This window comes from Nymphaea colorata, chromosome 3 (assembly GCF_008831285.2).
Source record: "Nymphaea colorata isolate Beijing-Zhang1983 chromosome 3, ASM883128v2, whole genome shotgun sequence".
In the NCBI taxonomy this organism is placed as follows: Eukaryota; Viridiplantae; Streptophyta; class Magnoliopsida; order Nymphaeales; family Nymphaeaceae; genus Nymphaea; species Nymphaea colorata.
In genome coordinates this window covers 7,253,223-7,275,656 of record NC_045140.1, presented here as the reverse complement: position 1 = coordinate 7,275,656, position 22,434 = coordinate 7,253,223, and the positions used below count along the sequence as shown (strand labels likewise).

Sequence of the window (22,434 nt, the reverse complement as noted above, 5' to 3'; positions counted from 1 at the left end):
AAAGTTGGTCTCAACAGTCTCATAGTTAAACATATTACGCAAACATTTGAACCTATCCAAATATTTGCTGGTTTATGAGAACAAGAAAAAAGGTGTCATGAACTGTTAACGTACAACAATTCATTTAATCGAACAAATTGTTTGGTATCATTTGTGTTATTATTTCGCTACATCATTTTATGCATAGTTCGATTCATGTGCTAAAAATAGTTATCATATACATGAATTGGCTATCATGAGAACATGTAGCTTACATGTTCACCGCATCAAAGCATTTTGTCCAAGTTTTGCTTTGAAGTGTGAAGCGGACATGTTTAGCAACATTAGCAATATGTTTCAAACTGTTCTTGATGACATATAAATGAAATATCTCATGAGATGATTTTTATTTTTATTAAGGCATTGTATAAAGAGCATTCCTCCTCTCCTTGAGAAATAAAACAGCAGGCAGCGAACAGCCTTTTGCCCTGTCTGTTTCTTGTGCTCTGTTCTTTCGTTTGCACTCTGAAATTTTACATAGTATCAGAGCAAACTACTGCTGGTGAAAGTTCGTCTGCCCCAAATACTCCTGTTATCACACCACCACCATTGTCCTCAACATCAGAAATGCTGGCTGATCTGGTTAGTCCATATTTCTTGCACCAATCAGACAATCCAGGTGCGTTATTGGTTTCTCAACCTTTGTCTGGTGACAACTACACGTGAGATTTGTCGATGGCTCAATCTTCGAACCAGCTGTTTCATCACCGTAATATATTTTTTGGAAACGTTGCAATAATATGGTGTTATCATGGATTATAAATGCTCGTTCTAAAGAAATTGCCACTAGTGTGATCTACGCTCATGTGGTTTGGAAGGATCTGCATGATTGATACACTCAAGGCACAGCCACACAAAAATTTCATGTTAAAACTGCAATAAACAGGAATCTATAAGAGATCGGATCTGTTGTAACATACTTTACTAAAACTCAAGGGGCTTTGGGAGGAACTGTCTTCATATGAACCTCTGCCCATTTGTACCTGTGGTGCCATAAAAAAGTTTAGCAATCAACAAGACGAGGAAAAGGTGATGCAGGTTTTAGTGAACCACCATGAATCGTATTAATAAGAAGTCAGATATTGTTAATGGATCCTTTCCCCTCCATTGGAGAGGTGTATTCTCTTATTTTACAAGAAGAAAAACAGAGAGAAGTAAAACTGCTTCCCTCAATAGAGAACGCTAGTGTGCTCTCTAGCAATTGCTATCCAACGCCAATCTTAAGTAAAATGATACGGAAATCAGTGCTATTCGTGATTAATTTTACGAGTGACTTATTATAACGATCCTGTTAACTGCCGAAAACCGAATTTGCGTAGATTAATGGCATTACACTGTGGAGATCTGATTTCTGCAGCTTGACGCCTTCCAATGGCAGAGGTGCCAACAGAGCTCCAACCACTTGCTTTGCTTGGAACTTTAACCAATTAAATTTGGGCAAAAACGAAGATTTAGCAAAGTTTCGAAAGCATTCGCCCTGGAGCGGTATTTCTGGCTTCCGCCGGCAAAATTCACGAGTTCATTGTTTTCTCAGAAGGACAGCACAGAGAGGATATTCTAGAAATCCAGAAATTGCTTGGCAGAACATTTGGTATGGCCTTCATTTTGCCATTTACGCTGGCAAGACGTTGCTGTATCGCTTTTCATCATCTGCATGGCTAATTTTAATACAAATTTATTTCATTATTGAATCAAATTATCACACGAAGTAGTCGATTATATATCACACAATAAGGAGCGTAAGTTGCACCTTTTCATTTCAAGTTCCAAATTAAACAAGTTGCAACTAAAAATCCTGGTATCATCCAAGTAATGAAACAATAAAAGAGGCTCTGCATAATGTTATCCAGGTAAGCAAACAACGATACATAGCACCCCCTTGGACAAATACTCATACATACCAGCCCGAATAAATAATCTAAGATTTCCACAGCGTGAATAAAATCATTTCCAGCCATAAAAGTAGGCCTTAGTGATATTCTAGTAAAGCTCTTATATAAGACAGCTGGGCTATCCACATTTAAATGCTAAAAGGAAAGCCAATTATGCGTCAAGCAAAGTCTCGCTCATGTTTTAGGTGAACTCTTCCATCAGCCCCTGAAATTTCCAAAATAGGACGCACGTTAGGAGATGATATACACCCCCGTTTCCAGTACGTGTATAGAAGCATAAAATTCAAAAAGCCACATAAGCTGCACTTATGATTCCTAGATTACCTGGGAAATAAATTGTTCGGCATCTGTACGCTTCATCAAATGCACCGAGTTGTTAGTCAGTGATGGATGCTACCTGGTCACCAAGCAAGACATCACCAATATCACAACGGACACGGACCAGTATCGATGGATCATTAGGTGGGATCATGTCCTGTTAAAGACAGTATAAACATTTTTGAATGAGAGAGAAAGAGAGAGCGAGAGAAAGAGAGAGAGAGAGAGGGAGACAGAGACAGAGACCACTGTCAAATCCAGATCTATTTCTGACATATAAACCTCCAAAGCAGCACAGTGATTCTTGAAATACTCCTCTTCTGAGTAGTTAAGCTTTGATTGAATCTCTTCAGGAGGTATAGTCCCAATTTTCCATCTCAGGCTATGTATTATTTCTGCCCGGTTGTACCTAGATGATATCCACAAGAGTGAGAGAAAGATGAGCAAGAAAGGATGTGCATGAGGGCCCCCATTTTCCGCAAGCATACGGAAACGATAAGAAGTGGGTCAGTTACATGTAGGCCATAAGACAACGCTTGTTTCTTATCAGGGAAAGGTGGTGAATTACAGCACCAAAATGATCAGAATTTCTAGTTGTTTGTATGTCTAATCCATCATCCTGAATTTTCCTGTGAAAAATAAACAAAGAAATTAGCATCTAGTCCAAGGTAAATCTCAATAGTGCAGCTACTGAAGATAGAAATATGAAGGAAAACATACAGCTAAGTCGCAACAATTCCATACAAACAAGAAAAGATGCACAACCACAGTACTAGTAAATCCAAACTGTGACATAGTGAACAAAGCTAACCAAATTTCTCACATTCATATATTCAAGTCCTTACAAGTTTTTTTCTTTAATTGCAGAAACAATCTTGGAATAAGAATTATCAAATATTTCAAGAGTACAGCCACCTACATAGAACTGAAAACTACGAGAGTAATGATCATACCTCATCAAAGACTGAAGATGCAAGTGGTGCTCATCACATTTTCTGAAAACTTGTTCAAAGATATCATTCTGAGATTGAAAGAAAAAAAAGGAAAGAAAGTTGAATCTCATTGACCTAGAAAATTGAATTAAAGTAATACCTGAAATCAATGTTATATGTATCGTACGATACAGACGTGTATCGTACGATACGTATCGTCTGTATCACGTGCATCGTACAATACGTATCGTCTGTATCAAGCGTAACGATACGTTACGCTATTAATTTGCGATACGGGTGCGTATCGCCCATATCGTGCGATACAGGATCAAAACTAAAAAGGGACCCGACGGCCCCTTCTTTGCGTATTTTTTTAAAGTCGACGCTCCTCTCTCTCTCTTCTCTTCTTTCTAAACATTGCAAGAGACGTGAGAGGGAGAGTTGCATCAAGATTTGCCTGTGAAGAAGCTTTATTTCTCGTTGTGGGAAGCCTCGGAACGGTGGGAAGCTTGGAGGAAGAGGGTTTTTTGGTTTCTTACACCAAGAAGGTAAGAAATAACTCATTTTTTCCATTGAATCGTTCATTTCTCTTATTACCTACATTTATTTGTATGTTTTTACTTGTTTTGTAAAGATATAATGTTGGATCCTGCATGGCACTGGTGTACAAGGGTGAATCCCAAAGATAGGTTAAGAGTTAAGTGCAATTATTGTAAGCAAATCATATCAGGAGGGATCTCTCACTTTAAATACTATATAGCTCGTACACACAGCGATATGGCTGCTTGCACTGGCTCCCAAGAAAACCCATTGCCAGCGTATGTAAATCACCAGTGTATGGAGCTTCTTAATGCAGTGAAAGCAAATAGGATTGAAAAGGAAATGCAAGATGCAGAGGAAGGACATGGGGACCCACATGATGAGGAAGAAGGTGAAGGTGAAGATGTTGACCTTGAATAAGAAGATGTTGGTGTCAGTTTGGGAACAGACAAAGGGGAAGGCATCATGCATGGAGGTGGTTCTTCTGCAACTGCAACCAAAAAAAGAAGAGGTGCAAGTGCAAGTTCAGTTTCACAAGGATGTGGCAAGAGTCATGGTCGTACTGGTGGTGGTAGAGTACCTATTATGAGGTCGAGTAATATGTTTGGTTCGATCAAGAATTTTTTTCCCAATTATACTGCTACCGGTGCTCAACCTGAGATTCGTATAGCCATGCAATCAAAAGATGTTGTTGAAGTAGCAGATGAAACCATAGGAAGGTGGTTCTATGATGCATGAATAGAACGTTGGTAAACTTTCTTGTATATTGCCCCCTTGGTACTATGTTCTTAAAATTTGTTGATTTGTCTGATACTCCTAAGACTGCTGATGTTTTGTTTGAGGTTTTTGATAAAGTTATACAAGAAGTTGGGCCTGAAAATGTTGTGCAATTTATCACTGATAATGCAACAAATTATAAAGCTGCAGGTGAAATGTTAGCAGCATGATATGGGACTTTTTATTGGAGTCCATGTGCTGCTCATTGTGTAAATCTTATGCTTCAGGATCTAGGTGAAAGAGATGATATGAAGTTGACAGTTCATAGATGCCAAGAAATCACGAAGTTTATTTATAATCATGCTTATGTCTTGAATTTGATGAGGAAATTCACAAATGAGGCTGAATTGATTCGACCTGCACAAACACGGTTTGCTACAAATGTTTTGACTGTGCAGGGTATATTCAAGCAAAGAACTCCTCTCAGACAGATGTTTTCAAGTGATGATTGGGCTGCATATCCACATGCCTATAAAAGAAAGGCTACGACAGTTGTGGATACCATCTTCGATGCTGACTTTTGGGAATCATGTGTGCAGTTATTGAAGATTTGTGTACCTCTAGTGAAAGTCCTCAGATTAGTTGATAGTGAAGATAGACCTTCTATTGGATATTTATATGAGTCTATGGACAGAGTCAAGGAGGCCATTAGAGATAATATGAAGGGAAAAAAGAAGTTGTACATGCCTATATGGAAGATTATAGATGAAAGGTGGTCTGGACAACTTCATCGCCCACTTCATGCAGCAGCCTACTACCTAAATCCTGCTATTAGATATCTTCCCACTTTTAAGAAGGACAGAGAAGTTGAGTATGGCATGTTGGATTGTATTGACGTATTAGTAAGTGATAGTAAAGAACAAGACGCTATCCATATGTCGATCAACAAATATGATACAACTTCTGGTACCTCTAGTGAAAGTCCTCTCCTTGTTCGTATTTCTACATGGTATCAGAGCCATGAAGTTCCGGCATTAACGTGTTGGAGGAGGCGCCCCGTACTGTTTATCGTCCGACGGAGTCACTGCTCATCGCCGCCGTCCGACGCCAAGACGTCCGCCGTCTGCCGCCGTCCGCCCTCCCATCGCCCGTCCGTCTGCCGCCGTCCGCCCTCCCGTCGCCCGTCCGTCTGCCGCCGTCCGCCCTCCCGTCGCCCGTCCGATTGCTGCCGTCCGCCCTTCCGCCGCTCGTCCTCCTGCGCTCGGCGAGCGCCTCCAAGCACCGCCCTCTGCTCTTGCGCCGCCAAGGGCTTCTACGTTGTTCTGCTCCCGCTGCCGCCAAGCGCCTCACGCTCCGCCCTTCTGACGACGCCGCTGTCTTCCACGCTGCAGTTGCTCCCTGCCCTTGTTGCTCTCGTCGTTGTGTGGGTCTGTCATTATGGCAGCCTCTTCTTCCTCATCGATGGTCAGTCAAACTGAAATCGGGACTGAGACCCGAGAACATTCCTGTGCAGGTTATTACTCTTCGCCTCACAAAGGAGAACTATTTCTCGTGGTCGCCGGCTATGACTATGGGGATTGCTGGCCGTGGTCGGATGGCCTATATCGACGGGAGCAACCCTGAACCAGCAAGAACAAGTGATGTGTGGCACACTTGGTTCCTTGAGGACAATCAAGTAAAAACGTGGATTGTCAACTCTGTCTCTGCTGAGATTCAACCTCTTATCCTTCGGAAGAAGACTGCACAGGACATGTGGGTGGTCCTTGAGCAAATGTATGGCCAGAAGAAGACGGCCATTCGCACTTATCAAGTAATGAAGACTGTTTATAACCTCCGCCAAGGGAACTCTTCTGTTGCAAAATACTATGGGGCTTTGAAAGCCAAGTGGGAAGAACTTGACTATCACTCTGATATTCCGTGGCACTGTCCCCAAGATCAGGCACTTTACATGCCCATAAATGGGAAAACAAAGTGTTCCTCTTTTTAGCTGGCTTAAATGATGAGTTTGAAGGTGTTCGGAGCCAGATTCTGAATTCTGGAGAGGTGTCCAGTATTGAAGATGTATACTCGGTTGTTGAAGCAGAAGAACAGAGAAGGCTGGTCACCAATGAAAGCAAGAGGGATCTTGGTCTCTCTCATGAGAGATCAGCCCTTGTGAGCCGTGGACCTGGAGGCTTGGCTAGACCCCCTCGCCGATGCACACACTGCAAGAAGACGGGTCACATCGTCGATTACTGTTGGGATCTCTATCCAGACAAGAAAGGAAATAGAGGGAGGTCTTCTAGTGGGAAAACACCTGGGCCTGAGGTGCCCAAATCCAGTGGGGAAAAACTTTCTATTTCGGCTGATCAGCTTCGTGAACTAAAGGCTTATTTGGGCAGGATCGATGTCAACAAGATTGAGACCTCAGAGGAAACTACAACTAATCATGCTCTTGCAGTTATTGGCAATAAAGGTAACTCTTCTGTGGGGAAATGGATTGTCGATAGTGGTGCTACTCATCACATGACAGGTAATCCAAAATTGTTTCATAAGTATAAGTTGTCCTCGGGAAGGGAACGTGTTTCTCTTGCAGATGGTTCCTCTACCTGTGTGGCAGGCGAAGGCACTCTGTCGTTGTTGGACAAATTTCATGTGCATGGCGCATTACATGTCCCCCAGTTTCCTTTAAATCTCTTGTCAGTCAGTAGACTTACTAAAGAATTGAATTGTGAACTTATTTTCTCTGCCGATCGCTGTGTTTTGCAGGACTTGGTGACAGGGAAGAGGATTGGGATTGGTTTAGCTTCTGATGGATTATATCGTCTTCCCATACGTGTGGCTACTGCTCTGTTGACAGCGATCCGCAAGACAGATAAGAGAAGAGAAGATTGTCTTCAGTCCTTTATGTACTGGGATGAACGTTTTGGGCATTTACCTTTTGGGATTTTGTTAAGATGTGTTTATATTCAGTTTTAGGTTTAAGAGGGTACTTTTGTAATAACTTTTCCTTTAGATGTTTCTCTTGTAACTTCTCTCTCTCCTCTAGTCTATATAAAGAGGAGTTAGGGCAGATTTCGAGGTTAATCAAAGATTATTCTTTCTAATCTTATCATGGTATCAGAGCAGCAGCCGTCTCCTCCTCCTTGGCGCGCCGATTGAGCGGCGCCGCCCGCCGCCTGACCGCGCCCATCGCTGCGCTTCCTCCACCCGCTCGTGTCCACCCATCTCCGCCCGTCGCTGACCTCTCCACCCGACGCCTCCGCCAGTCACTGTCCTGACCTCTCCGCCCGACGCCTTCGCCCGTCGCTGACCTCTCCACCCGACGCCTCCGCCTGTCGCTGACCTCTCCGCCCGACGCCTCCGCCCGTTGCTGTCTTCTCCGCCCGACGCCTCCGTCAGCTGTTGCAGTCATCTTCGCCGCTGCCCGCCGTGGCTGTCACCTCCGCCCGCCGCCGCCGTCCGTCGCTGTTGCTTCTCCGCTGGCGCTGAATCGCCGCTGCACGCTGCATCGCCTCTGCTGTCTCCACCACTCTCCTCTGCTTCGCCGCTGCCCTGCACGCTGATTTTCTTCTCAGCGTCTTCGCTGCATCGCCTCTGCTGTCTCCACCACTCTCCTCTGCTCCGCCGCTGCTCTGCACGCTGATTTTCCTCTCAGCGTCTTAGCTGTCGCCTCTGGTAATCTGTCTTCGTTCAGTTCTGTTGTTGCCTCTTCCAGCCGATCAGACTTATGGATTGCTGCCTGTGTTAACTGCTTCATGATCAGCATGTTGTCTTTCGATATGTGATTGTCTTCTTTTTGCCTGCACTTCCTATTCCGTGGCTCGGTTTCCTCCATTGTGTTGAGCGATGTCTGAAATTAGCAGCGGCGCTAATACCTCTTCCTTTGTGTCGTCGGGAGAGATGAAGAGTTCCCCATTTTCCAGCTTTATCACCAAAATGGATGGGGGTAATTACGAGATGTGGGCCATGCAAGTAAAAAGAACCTTGATCGCTCATGAGAAGGAACATCTTATATTGGAGCCCGAGCCCGTACAGAAGGTAGGAAAATATACTACTTGGTTTAAAGATAATTCGTTGGTTATGGTATGGATTGTTGGTACTCTTACTCAAGACATTGCCAATGAAGTCCTGCATAAGGAAAGTGCAAAGGATATGTGGGATTCCCTTGCAGCCACCTATTCACAAGCAAGGAATGAAACAAGAATTATGCAGCTTCATCATGATATTCATCAGATGCGCCAAGATGGTCGCCCTCTACATACTTATTATTCTAGTCTCAAGTCCATGTTTGAGAGACTAAACAGCTACTTTCCTGCATGTAAGTGTGAACAACAGAAGGCATACAGAGATATGCTTATGGTCGGAGTATTTCTGTCTGGATTAGACTCTGTTTATGAATCAGCAAAGAATCAGATGCTCACTAGTCCCTCGATTCCTCCTATTGATGAAGCTTATAGTAGGCTAAGCAGAATTCCAATCCCTTCATCGACTGTTCTTGATACCACTTCTGCTATGCTTGCTACTCGTGGCAGAGGTGGGTCCCTCTTTGCCAGAGGACGAGGATACCGTGGCCGTGGCAATACCCCTTCGCGCCCAGTATGTCAGTTTTGTCATCGCATTGGTCACACTGTGGATAAGTGTTGGCAGAAACATGGTCGTCCAGCTGTTGCCAATCAGACTGTTTTTACTGATTCTCCAGAGCAGCCTAAGACTCAGCATCCTGTTTCCTCCAGTGAGTTACGTGCAGATGATATTATCTCTCAGTTGAGACACTTGATTGGAGATAGACCTCAACAAGCTCCTGATCCGACCACCTCTACTATCACTACTGCTGCCAGTGCATCTTCATCTGGTATGTATTCTGACACTACAGATTGGCTCATTGATTCGGGTGCATCGACACATCTCTGTGGAGACAAGGCACAGTTTACTTCTTATGTCCCTACTCCACCTGGTCGCTCGGTTATTCTAGCAGATGGCAAATATTCTCCCGTTGTTGGACTTGGAGAGGTCCAACTTACTTCATCATTACCATTGCAACATGTTCTTCATGCACCAGAATTCCCACATAGCCTACTATCTATCAGTCAGATTACCAGAGATTTAAACTGTCGTGCGATATTTGACTCCTCTTCTCTTGTGTTTCAGGATATACTGACGGGCAGGGTGATTGGCAGTGGCCGTGAACAGGGAGGTCTTTACAGGCTAGTGCATCCCTTTCCCTTTGCTGGGTCTACCTCTGCAGGGTCGTCCTCATCCTCGGCTTATACTTGGCATTTACGTTTTGGACATCTACCGTTTCAGAAACTGCTGCATGTTCTTCCTCAGCTGTCTCCTAAGTCTTCTTTTCAATGCGAGTCTTGTCAGTTGGGCAAACACCATCGGTCATCCTTTCCTCCGCGGCCCAGTCGAAGTAGCCATTCTGTGTTTGAGTTACTTCATTTTGATGTTTGGGGTCCGAGTCGTACACCTGCTCTTCAAGGTCATCGATATTATCTTGTTGCTGTCGATGACTATAGTCGTGTTAGTTGGGTTTTTCTTATGAAGCATAAATCTGAAGTGGGTCATGTAATCAAAAATTTTATCAATGAAATTCTGACTCAGTTTGATACTTGTGTCAAAATTGTGCGCTCTGACAATGCTCTTGAGTTCTGTGCTTCCTCTTTGGAACAATTTTTCAGGGATAAGGGTATCATCCACCAAACTTCTTGTGCCTATACCTCCCAACAAAATGGGGTTGCTGAACGGAAACACCGTCATATTCTTGATGTTGCCAGAACCATTATCATACATAGCCATGTTCCCCATTCTTACTGGGGCGATGCTGTTCTCACAGCATGCTATCTTATTAATCGTATGCCGTCATCTGTGTTGGGAGACCTTATTCCTATCTCTGTCCTCTTTCCTGACAGAGACTTGTTTTCTGTTCCACCTCGTGTTTTTGGATGTGTTGCCTTTGTTCAGTTGCTTGGTCCTGGGCGAGATAAGTTGTCTCCTCGGGCCATCAAAACGATCTTTGTTGGTTATTCCCGCACTCAAAAGGGATATCGATGTTATGATCCTTCTACTCGTCGGTATTATGTGAGTGCTGATGTTACATTTTTTGAATCAACCTCTTTCTTCTCCCCAAATGGAACTCAATTAAGGGCGTCTGAATTAAATGATGAAGTCCAATTTCCTCTACCTCTCATGAGTTGTCCAAACCCAGTTGATCCACGTTTTGGGGCTGTCTACCAACGTCGTACTAAGCCTGCTGCGCCTGTTCAATGTGCACCTGTGCCTTCACCCAGCACGCCCAAGGTAATTCCTGACACAAACTCAACTGACAATGTTTTATGTAATGATGACATAGGAGTATGTCACGAGCATGTTCCTGCTCCTAATGAACTTGATATGCCCATTGCTCAAAGGAAAGGCAAACGCAGTTGCACTTTGCATCCTATCTCTGGTCATTTATCCATGGATAGACTCACCCCTATGTACCGACAGTTTGTCAAGGGGCTGTCGGCTATTGCTCTTCCACAGAATCCCATGGATGCTCTCTCTGATCCCAAATGGGCAGCAGCTATGCAAGAAGAGATGGATGCTCTTCAGTCTAGAGGCACCTGGACACTTGTTACTCCTTCAGCTGATGCAGCCATTGTTGGTTGCAGATGGGTCTTTACTATCAAATACAGAGCAGATGGCAGTATTGACAGATATAAGGCTCGTCTGGTTGCAAAAGGCTATACCCAAACTTATGGGGTTGATTATTATGATACCTTCTCTCCTGTGGCACGACATGCTTCTTTACAGATTCTCCTTGCTGTGGCTGTCAGCAAGAATTGGTCTCTCTCACAGCTTGATGTCAAAAATGCCTTTCTCTATGGTGACTTACATGAAGAAGTGTATATGCAGCAACCACCAGGGTTTGTTGCTGAGGGGGGGTGTCAGAAAGTGTGCAGATTGAGAAAGGCGATTTATGGTCTGAAACAGAGTCCTCGAGCTTGGTTTCAGAAATTGTCAGAGAATATTGAGAATGAGGGCTTCAGACGTTCTTCGGCCGACCATTCCCTCTTTGTCAAGAAGACTTCTACAGGTACGGTGATAGTTCTTGTCTATGTTGATGATATCATTGTTACAGGGGATGATGATAAGGGGATTTCCAACATCAAGGATGTCCTTGGACAACACTTTGTCACCAAGGACCTTGGTGAACTACGTTATTTCCTTGGTATTGAGTTTGCCAGAAATCAAAAGGGCCTTATCATGTGCCAGAGGAAATACGTTACTGATGTTTTGCAAGAGACAGGGATGCTGGGGTGTCGGCCTGCATCCACGCCTATGGATATCAATACCCGCTTGTATGATGATGATACTGAAGATGTTGATGCGAGACAGTATAGAGGGATTGTTGGGAAGCTCCTATACATCACTGTTACTCGACCTGACATTGCCTATGCTGTTAGCAGAGTGAGTCAATTTATGGATAAGCCCAAGAAAGTTCATTGGGATGCTGCTATGATGATTATTAGGTATCTAAAGAATTCACCAGGAACGGGACTCTTCTTTCAGAATGGTACCTCACTCACTATATCTGTGTATGTTGATGCCGACTATGCAGGATGCCCCTCGGACAGAAAATCCACTACTGGATTTTGTGTGTTTATTGGATCCAACTTGGTTACATGGAAGAGTAAGAAGCAAACTGTGGTTGCCAGATCAAGTGCAGAATCTGAGTATAGAGCTATGGCTCAGGGTACTGCTGAAGTTATGTGGGTTAGATCCCTGATGTTGGATCTTACTGTCGAAGTGCCTCTTCCTATGCAACTGTTATGTGATAACAAAGCTGCACTGTTTATTGCTAATAATCCGGCTTTTCATGAAAGAACCAAGCATGTTGAAGTAGATTGTCACTATACTAGAGACATGATTCAAAAGGGGTTTGTAAGTACTTCACACATTTCAACTACAGGGCAAACGGCTGATATCTTTACTAAGACTCTTGCAAGGGGACCATTCCAAAGCTGCTGTTCCAAGTTGAGCCTATTTGACATATACGCTCCAACTTGAGGGGGAGTGTTAAGATGTGTTTATATTCAGTTTTAGGTTTAAGAGGGTACTTTTGTAATAACTTTTCCTTTAGATGTTTCTCTTGTAACTTCTCTCTCTCCTCTAGTCTATATAAAGAGGAGTTAGGGCAGATTTCGAGGTTAATCAAAGATTATTCTTTCTAATCTTATCAGATTTTGAAACATTTGTTTCCAGACTTGTGTTCCTCCTTTGATTTGTCTTCCATTTCTTGTAATGTTTGTCAGTTTGCCAAACATGTCAGGGCGTCGTACCCTCTTTCTACTAGTTGTGTTAATGAAGCTTTTTCCCTGATTCACTCTGAAGTATAGGGACCTTCGGGAATTCATACCCGTCAAGGTTTTCAATATTTTATCACTTTCATTGATGATTTCTCTCGTGCTACATTTGTGTACTTGTTAAAAGACCACAGTGAGGTTCCTCGTATCATCGAGACATTCATTCTTCTTGTGCATACCCAATATGGTGCGAATGTTAAAACTTTCCGGTCCGATAATTCCCGTGAATACATGTGTCAGTCTGTTGAGGAGTTTCTTAGACAAAAGGGGATTGTTCATGAGACATCTTGTAGTTACACCCCCCCTCAAAATGGGGTAGCTGAAAGGAAAAATCGTCAACTTCTTAATGTCACCAGGGCTCTTTTGTTTCAGAGAAATCTTCCTAAACACTATTGGGGTGATGCAGTTCTTACTAGTGCCTATCTTATTAACCGCATGCCCAGACGTGTTTTGAATGGTAGGACTCCCCACTCGTTACTTCCTGGCAATCGTCCACCGTTCCTACTTCCTCCTCGTGTTTTTGGTTGTGTATGTTTTATCCATGATCACAGTCCAAATGTCAAGAAACTTGATCCTAGATCTATCAAAGGTGTCATTGTTGGATACTCTCCTACGCAAAAAGGATACAAATGTATTGATCCTATTACTGGTCGAGTTTATGTTACGAGGGATGTTACCTTCTTGGAACATGCCTCTTACTTTGGTGAGAATCCTTTTCAGGGGGGGCAGTTTGTGGGCAGGGAAGAGTATTCTCAGAGACAGGAACTTCAGTTTACAGATTTTTTGGACTACAAGAAAGCAGAATCGCTTACTACTGTTGATGTGCCTGAGAAAGAGGAAAGGTGTGACACTAGCATTGAGAAGGAAGGCCCTCGGTTGTTTGGACAGTTCTACTCTAGACGAGGTACTCGGACAGAGATGATGACTTGTGATGCTAGATCTACTTCAAATCCCAATGCCACTCCTTCTCTGGATGAACCAAGTCCTACCGTGGAGACTGTGGAGACTCATGATGAGGTTGAAAAGAAGAATGAAGATCTTCCCATTGCCCTGAGAAAGGGTGTCAGGTCATGTACTCAACATCCCATTGGTAATTTTGTATCTTATTCCAGACTTGGAAAAGATTACAAGTGTTTTGTTTCTACTCTTTCTTTGGCTGTGATCCCCAGGACTGTTGCTGAAGCTCAAAGTGACTCCAGGTGGGCTGATGCAATGAAAGAAGAAATAGATGCCCTGAGAAGAAATATGACATGGGAAGTGGTGAAGATTCCTGAAGCCGCTCACCTAGTTGGATCCAAATGGGTGTATACCATCAAGTACAAACCAGATGGGAGTGTTGAAAGATATAAAGCTCGACTTGTGGCCAAGGGATTTAGCCAGAAATATGGAATTGATTACTTGAAGACCTTTGCGCTTGTTGCGAAAATGAAGACAGTCAGAGTTGTTATATCCCTAGCTGTGATGAAGGAGTGGAAGATGTACCAACTAGATGTTAGGAATGCCTTCCTCAATGGTGACCTCGAAGAAGAAATATATATGCATATGCCTCTAAGATATGAAGAACCAGAGAAATGTTGTAAGCTGAAAAAGGCCTTATATGGCCTCAAGCAGTCACCCAGAGCATGGTTCGAACGACTGAGACGAGTAATGCAACATCATGGGTACAAACAAGGGAATGGAGACCACACTCTATTCGTGAAGAAAAAGGAGGGAAGAGTCACTCTTTTACTTGTCTATGTGGATGACATGATTGTCACAGGCAATGATGAGGAGGAGATTATCAAGTTAAAAGGGTTACTGGCTACGGAATTTGATCTCAAGGATCTTGGCAAGCTGAGGTATTTTCTTGGTATTGAGATTGCTAGATCGAGTACTGGTCTTGTGCTAAACCAAAGGAAATACACATTAGATCTGTTGGAAGATACTGGTAAGTTGGGGTGTAGGCCTGCTTCTACCCCACTTGACATCGGGCACAAGTTGAGTCTTAGGGATGGAGAGCTGCTCCTTGAAGAAGCTAAGGGAAGATATCAACGTCTGGTTGGGAAGTTGATTTACCTTACCCTCACGAGACCTGATATCACTTTCGCGGTCAATGTATTGAGTCAATTCATGCATGCTCCTACTGATGCACATCTGAAGGCTGTGGACAGAGTATTATGTTACTTGAAGAGAAATCCTGGTAAGGGACTCTTGTATGTAAAACAAGAGACTGTAGAGGTCGAGGGGTATTCAGATGCAGACTGGGCAGGATGTGCTGACACCAGACGATCTACTACAGGGTACTGTGTCTTACCTGAGAGGAAACCTTGCAGTATGGAGGAGCAAGAGACAGGATGTATGTTCTTGATTTAGTGCAGAGGCAGAATATAGAGCCGTTGCGATGGGAGTGTCAGAGTTACTATGGTTGAAAATATTGTTGACTGATATTGGCATAAAGATTGAAGGACGTATGAAGATGTACTATGATAACAAGTCTGCAATCAATCTAGCCAACAACCCTGTTCTACACGACAGAACCAAGCATGTTGAGATTGATCGTCACTTTATTTGTGAAAGAATTGATGCCAAAGAGTTGATCCTTCCTTACATGAAGTTTGAAGACCAAACCGTTGATGTTCTAACGAAGGCTCTATCCTCAACTTCGTTCGAGAGAAATGTATCCAAGTTGGGCATGTTTGATATGTATGCTCAACTTGAGGGGGAGTGTTGACGGATATTGGTGTACGGGTCCAGGTCTAGACCCGATCCAGTATGTCCTAATTAGGGCATACTTATACCATTGTAACCCTAATATTCAATGTGAATGAAATATTAAGAGAGAGAGTGTCTGGCTGCTAGTGGGCACCAGCTCCTCCTCATTCGTGGTTTTTTTCCTCTTGTTGAGGGTTTTTCCACGTTACATCTTGTTCCTCGTTTTCTTTTCTCTGTGTTCGTGTTTCTACAACCTTCAACATCAACTCCAGAGCAGAGAATCAATCTAGGTCATATTCTTCAAAATGGACCAGCTATGCCATCAGAAGGAACAAAGCTTCAAGAGATGAGCAGGATACATTTCAAGGAAACAGAATGCTTGTCCAAATTCGAAGCTTTTCAGAAGCTGCACTTAGTGCCTTTATATAAATGCGCATACATCCACAAAGCATAACCCACATTTCGATGACAACAACAACAAAGCATACATTTATGTATAAGCACTCCACAACACCAACTAAAGCTTAAAAGGAAGTTCTCTCCAAAGAATAATACACGCATCCTCTTACACAATACACCATGCTACATGCTTGATGCAAATGATCTAGAAGAGAAAAAAAGTCATTTTACCCAACCTTTAGCCCCTAAGCTCGACAATTCTCCCTACATAAATAGCACATAAAAAATTGAAAAGAATATCTTCAAAAAATCTTTTTCCCTAACGACAAGCAAGGTCTGACAGCAGAAAAGAGGACCCTTTTGCAGGGAAAACCATGTACAGAGAATGACCAATAAAGTTTTCTTATGGTATGCCAAACACCCCTTTAAGGTTATTGGCCAACCAACTTTTGTTTCAAGCAAGCAAACCACCAAGGAAAAAAAATTGTTGATTGCAACAAACTTCTCCTTCACACAAATAAAAAACAATAAAGATGTAAATCATCATTACACTAGCCAGCTGCAGATAAAACCTTATTCAGAAGAGACTTGCAAAATATAGGCATTGTGCTCCAAAATGACAAGAAAATAAAAAATAACCTTGGGAGGCTTAAAAGGATAGTCAGGTGGAAAATGAATTGTAACTAAAAACACGCCTCCAGCATAAGGGCTATCAGGAGGTCCCATAATTGTCGCTTGCCAATGGAAATATCTTCAGCCACAGGACCTGCAGGCATTTGATAGAACATGTTAATATTTGATAGAACATGTTAATCATCCGTATATTTTACACCACCTCCCAATGATCATAAAAATTCAATTATGCATGTGCCAGAACAAGAATCGAACACATAACCATGTAAGAGTGCAAAACTGCAAATTAAACAAAAGACAGAAAAATTTGCTTTCAGGCAGAGGACAGCCTAAATCCCCTGATACTACACATACCATCAAATTACTTTTAAATAAAAGAGGAAAACAGCAGCAACCAAAAGAATGAAATATGAAGACTATCGTTTCTTTCCAAAGAGTAATAACCAGGAATTGAAGTTTTTTTCTTTCTTGAATCTATAGCTTAGATTATCCAGAGGAGAACGCAGTTAAAAAGGCTCGTCCATTATGATAGTGATAAGCAGCAGCAATTAGTATTACGAGCCTTCCTATCCTCATGTATTCTCCTAACCAATCAGACGGGTAACATATGGTCTATGCAATTGATTGAACAGGAGATAAATGGAGCCTCTGCAGTTACTATTGCAAAGAGTTCAGAACTAGTACATGTATATCAAGAATGTTTCCGCTGACAGACCATGCATCCTGCATAAACTGTTCAAAATATAAAAAGAGGAAGGTAAAGTACAAAATGGGTGAAAGATCCGTCGAGATTATTCCTTTAACTCTTAAAGAAACATAAAACCTATCTACATAACACCCATATGGTTATCATAAATGAATCCCCAAAAATAACTACATAACATCAACAAACTCCAGTTACATGCACGCGAAGATAGATATTCTAAGTCTATCAACTACATGTTCAATCTACTCAGCAATTACAACAGGATGAAACGGTACTAATCATTCCACACAGGTTATTCTGACAGTCGCACAGCACAATGCAAAAGAAGAAAGGTTGAACCAAGAAACGAAGAGAAAGCTGATGAAAAACGACCATGGAGGACCTTATCCAGCAGATTCAGGAGAAAGTGCAAGTTTCTTTTGGGGAGTGGGCAAATAAATGGCAGAGTTCAGATTCTTAGGTAAAAGAAAGATACGTCGAAATTTTTGTAACCTCTTTCTCACAAGTTCTTGCGTCTCCTCTCCCTTTCTGAACACGAAAGAATCGTTGGTCTTTTTTAAAGGCGTTAACGATGTTGTGCTCCAAAGTCACAAAGTTCACTTGTTCAGAGTGGCTGTCGAGTGTCGACATTGGAGACTCCCCCTGCAGACGTCGGAGACGGGAAAACTAGAGTGAAAGAACTGGAGACGCAGAAGTGGAAGACCTCACCTTGAGCTGAAGGCAGAGCAGCCGGCTGACCTTGAAGGCTGAAGTGGCCACGGCCGCGGACGACTTGTCCTCCTGCAGACGTCGGAGACTCCCAGACGGGAGAACAAGAGAAGAGAAGAGAAGGAGAAGTCGGAGAGACCGAGAGGCGAGAGAGGGAGAGTCGGAGTCGGAGAGAGCTCAGAGAGGGAGAAGTGAGAACGAAAACGAAAAGAGGAAAGTAGCCAGGAAACACTAAACTCTTCCCGCTTTCTCATCTGAACCGGTTTTAAAAAAACCGGTTCATTAACTAATCGAGTCGAGTCGAGCTTTAACGAGTTCACTGAAATGAACTCGACTGGATTAATTAAACGAGTCGGCTCGTCAACTCGAGCTCGACTCGTTAACTAAATAAGCAGCTCGAATGTGCTTACGAGTCGAGCTTAAACGAGTCGAGCTACGAGTCGGCTTGTCAACTCGAGCTCGACTCGTTTAACTAAATAAGCAGCTCGAATGTGCTTACGAGTCGAGCTCGAGTAGCTCGACTCGTTGTGCAGCCCTAGCGCTATCTGAATGGCTGTATTTTGTTTATCAACAGTAAGCATCCAAAAGTTGATTCCAGCCTTCCGAAGCAGATCGATTGTTTCAGGAACACCTTCCTGCAATGACATCCAAAAGAAAACAAGCACAATCTACTTAAGTCAAACCGGAAGGAAAGCTCTCGCAAGAAACAATACCCCCAGAGAAGGAAAAAGAGAATCACCTTTCTTCTATTGCAGCAACTCCAAGAACCAAGACTGCAACTCCAAGAACCTCAAGACTGTGTTCCAAACGTTGGCAAACTTCAGCACTTCTCCACTAAAGGGAACGATTTGAACGCATTGACAAACTTTACATCTTCATTATGGGGCCGTTTGATGGCCTGAAAATCTGGAATTGAAAATATAGAAATATATTTCTTGGAAAAAATGAATGGGAAAAATCTTTCAGATTCTCATTTTGATGTGTGTGTGATGACTGAGAAATATATTTCCAGAAGTATATTTCTGTGTTTGATGATAAATAAATATATTTTAGATTTCTAAAGAACTACAGTAGTAACTATCTTCTAGAAAGAATGCCATCAAAAATCACATATAAAACAGAAAGCAGCATTCTGGCAAATCTCATGTAACAGTTGCACAATGGTAACAATTGGCCAGGATATAGTGTAACTTACAAGTATACACTTGAGAAAAGCTATATCTTAGCCAAACATCACGTACAGAAAAGGTATCAATTATAAATTCAACTCAAAAAACAACTTCCATTACGTCAATGGAGATTCATAAAACCCATACAAGACTCGTTTAACTCAAAACATCTCAAAAAAAGCTTTTAATCAGCAATTTTATACCATTTACCATGTTTGCGGATGCAAGTAGCATCTTTCCAGTTATGAGAGAAGCTTCTCTTTCCGGATGTTCTGATTCAAATGACCAATGAAGAGACCATCCTCATCATGCCAGTTCACCTACTAATAACAGCCATAGGCTCCATTTCTCATTTTGATTCATCTACCAGGCATAAAACCAACATCACCAATCAGCTTCCAGTAAGCAGGCTTTCAAATAAATGTAATCATCACCTCAGAGCCAGATTAGTTCGTAGAAAACAAAACCAGCCCCACAAGCATTAACAGAGAGGAATTCAGCATCAAGGACACACTAGATGGGAAACTATCATCATTAATCTAGTGAAAATTTAACCAGAAGAGCTTCAATGCAACAAGCATGAGAAGGTATACTGGAACACTCCATGGAGAACCACCCACATAACCATGTCATATGCAAGGACTCTTCAACACCATCTCCTTGCAACTTTGCATGCTTCAAACACACTTCCTGCATGATTTCATTTTCCAGACGTCCATCAAAACATGAAAGAATTTTTCTCCCTCAAATATACCCAATATAATGACCTGTTACCTGAGCCATGTGAGCGGCTTCATAAAAAAGAGGCAAGAATTTGGCTGGGTTCCAGAAGATCAGATACGGCAAGGATGGGCTTGCATCCAGCGGCTCTGCAAATCTACATGTAAGAAATGATTGATCACCACAACAAATAAGATTTTTGGCCATGGCCCATACCATGGAAAGTAACTAAGTGGGCCAAAGTGTCCAATCATTAGCTAATGCAATATCAATGTGGTAGCACATTCAACAAGATAATTTGTAATGCCATAATTTTTCAGAAAAAGGTAAGCAAGGAGTTGGCTAACTAACCGATCCATGTGTACATAACTCAACCATGAAGCAGCAGATTGCTGCTAGACTCAAGTGGGATCACCATCTTTGGCCCTATTTCTCATTTTTATTGACTTCTCATTCTCATTTTTGCCATTATGTTTTACGATCTTCCACAGTTTCTCAATTTTTTTTCATCAGAAGTTTGTCATATACTTTAAGGTCAAGAACATATGGGATCTTGGCCGGGCCGACCTATCAGGCCCTACCTGGGCCGGGAAAATCCTGGCCCAGGCCCGGGCCCAACCGGGACGGCCCGGCGGCGACCCGGCCCGATGCCCACACTTATAAAGGAGTTGGCTAACTAAAACGATCCATGTGTACGTGACTCAACCATGTAGCAACAGATTGCTGCTAGACTCAAGTGGGATCACTATCTTTGGCCCTATTTCTCATTTTTATTAACTTCTTCATTCTCATTTTTGCCATTATGTTTTACGATCTTCCACAGTTTCTCAATTTTTTTCATCAAGAACATATGGGACCTTGCAAAAGCAGACATTGAAATATTTAGAGAGAGAGAAAGACGAATTACCTCCTCTCAACATGAAAAAAAGAAGAAACAAAGAGAATAAGGCCTTTGATGAAATCTTCAGGACACTCATCGTCTAAATGCTTGCCAACAACTGATGGAGCATTTGCAAGATTGATCACCTATCAAGAATATATATAGTTAATAAATAATACAGCACAACTGAAACTTAAATGCAACAACACATGCCAACTAGAAAGAATGCATGCATAATACTCTAGGGAGACCAAAAGCATGGCCAATAGATAAGCCATTGCTAAGTAGCTACATGTTGGTCCATTCATTGGAACATTCAAGCTTGACAACGACCTTGTCTATAGAGCTCCAATTTGGCCCCCAGTGCCTACAAAGAGTTGGATGAACTTCACGTACATCCAATAACTCAGTAAAAGTTTTTTGCTTTTACATACTATGCTTACACATTCTGCGTACTGAAATGACAACGAAATGTCGAGCATTACCCAACTGAGATACGAATATAAGTGAATTACAACATATACAACATTTCAGTATGGTTTCTACTTTCCAAACCTGTAGATCATGCATAGCACACCAAAATCCAATCCAAGTATTTTGTTGTAAACTGGAAGGAGATATAGTTCTATGTTTGACCATTTTGCGTGCAAGTAGTATCTTTGATTTTCTGTGTAACGTTGTAAGCATACTGCAGAAACACTAGTTAACTGTTAACAAGATGAGTAGGCGAGCTGGTTTCAGGTGGTAATTGCTTGAACAGCGTGTGTCATCTTCATGGGTCCAGATCTAATCCTGGTCCTTTCAGAGTGAGACCAATCCCTCTGTGTTTCAATCTCAAACAACCAGTTCTTGGAAAAGCTTCTATCAAATTGAACAGTAAAACCAAGAATCAACTAAATTGATGTATCGACATATATCCATAACAAAACAGTACCTAACTTTGACCCAAAAACCATACAAAAGTCGGTCCCTAACCTCTGCAAAATCACTGGTTGAACTAGCAGTTTTATGCAGTTTGAGGAAACTAAGAGTCCAATAAGTTAGACCAAAAAATGCACATTTACTACCTCAAATAGAAACAAGTCAAAAGGTTCTTCAAGAGTGATGCTACTAGTTTAATTACAGAAGTTGAAAAATAAACAATTCCTAAAGTGTGGTTGCTTGAAAGGGCAACCCTGTGTCAATTTAGATCTTTGACTTGTGCTCCAACTCCTCCACTAAATGCATCCGCCCTTACATTTATCCAGAAGTGCCTGCGGCTGCAATGACGAACTTGAAAAAAAATGAGAACTGTAGAAACACGAACCACAAAGAGAGAGTAGAGAACGAACACACAATAAACCCTAAACCCTAAACCCTAAACCACGGGAAGCTCTGACCTAGGGGCTCACCGCAACCCTAGGAGAGAGAAAATTATATTCACTTAATTCAACACTTAAACATAAGTGACAATATAAAGAGGGAGAGAGGAGAAGCCGCCTAGGGTACCGAGCCCGCCTCGGTACCCGCGCCCCATAGAACCGGGTCCAGATATGGACCGGTTCCCACAAAACATATTCTAACACTCCCCTCAAGCTTGGCATACATGTCAAACATGCCAAGCTTGCTAACATTCTTTTCGAATGAAAAGTACAAAGCCCTTTAGTTAGGACGTCTGCAATTTGATCTTCAGACTTCATATATGGCAGAATCAGCTCCTTTGAGTCAGTGCATCCCGGATAAAATGACGGTCAATCTCCACATGTTTGGTCCTGTCATGT

General features: G+C 42.4%; 2 protein-coding genes, 1 long non-coding RNA gene and 1 pseudogene across 3 annotated transcripts in view; 1 reads left to right on the top strand and 3 right to left on the bottom strand.

Moving 5' to 3' along the window:
* Positions 1 to 16,575, top strand: part of LOC116250092 (protein transport protein Sec24-like At4g32640) — a 191,305-nt gene extending 174,730 nt beyond the window's left edge. The window contains exon 16 of the mRNA XM_050076986.1: positions 16,524 to 16,575. The gene's annotated coding sequence lies outside the window, so the exon portion shown is untranslated. The remainder of the gene's footprint in view (positions 1 to 16,523) is intronic.
* Positions 1,791 to 7,929, bottom strand: LOC116249995 (uncharacterized; annotated as a pseudogene).
* A 1,759-nt stretch (positions 16,576 to 18,334) lies between the features above and the next one.
* On the bottom strand, positions 18,335 to 19,306 carry LOC116249866 (uncharacterized). The gene is made up of 3 exons (XR_004171269.2): positions 19,285 to 19,306; positions 18,645 to 18,811; positions 18,335 to 18,540 (listed from the first exon to the last, which is right to left on the bottom strand). It is a non-coding gene; the product is annotated as an uncharacterized LOC116249866 (long non-coding RNA).
* Positions 19,307 to 19,608: 302 nt separating this feature from the next.
* On the bottom strand, positions 19,609 to 21,876 carry LOC116249994 (uncharacterized). Its single transcript, XM_031623311.2, has 4 exons — positions 21,230 to 21,876; positions 20,702 to 20,820; positions 19,849 to 19,951; positions 19,609 to 19,764 (listed from the first exon to the last, which is right to left on the bottom strand). Exons 1-4 carry the CDS (start codon positions 21,359 to 21,361, stop codon positions 19,609 to 19,611), a joined length of 510 nt encoding a protein of 169 aa, XP_031479171.1. The 5' UTR covers positions 21,362 to 21,876.
* Positions 21,877 to 22,434: the final 558 nt, after the last annotated feature.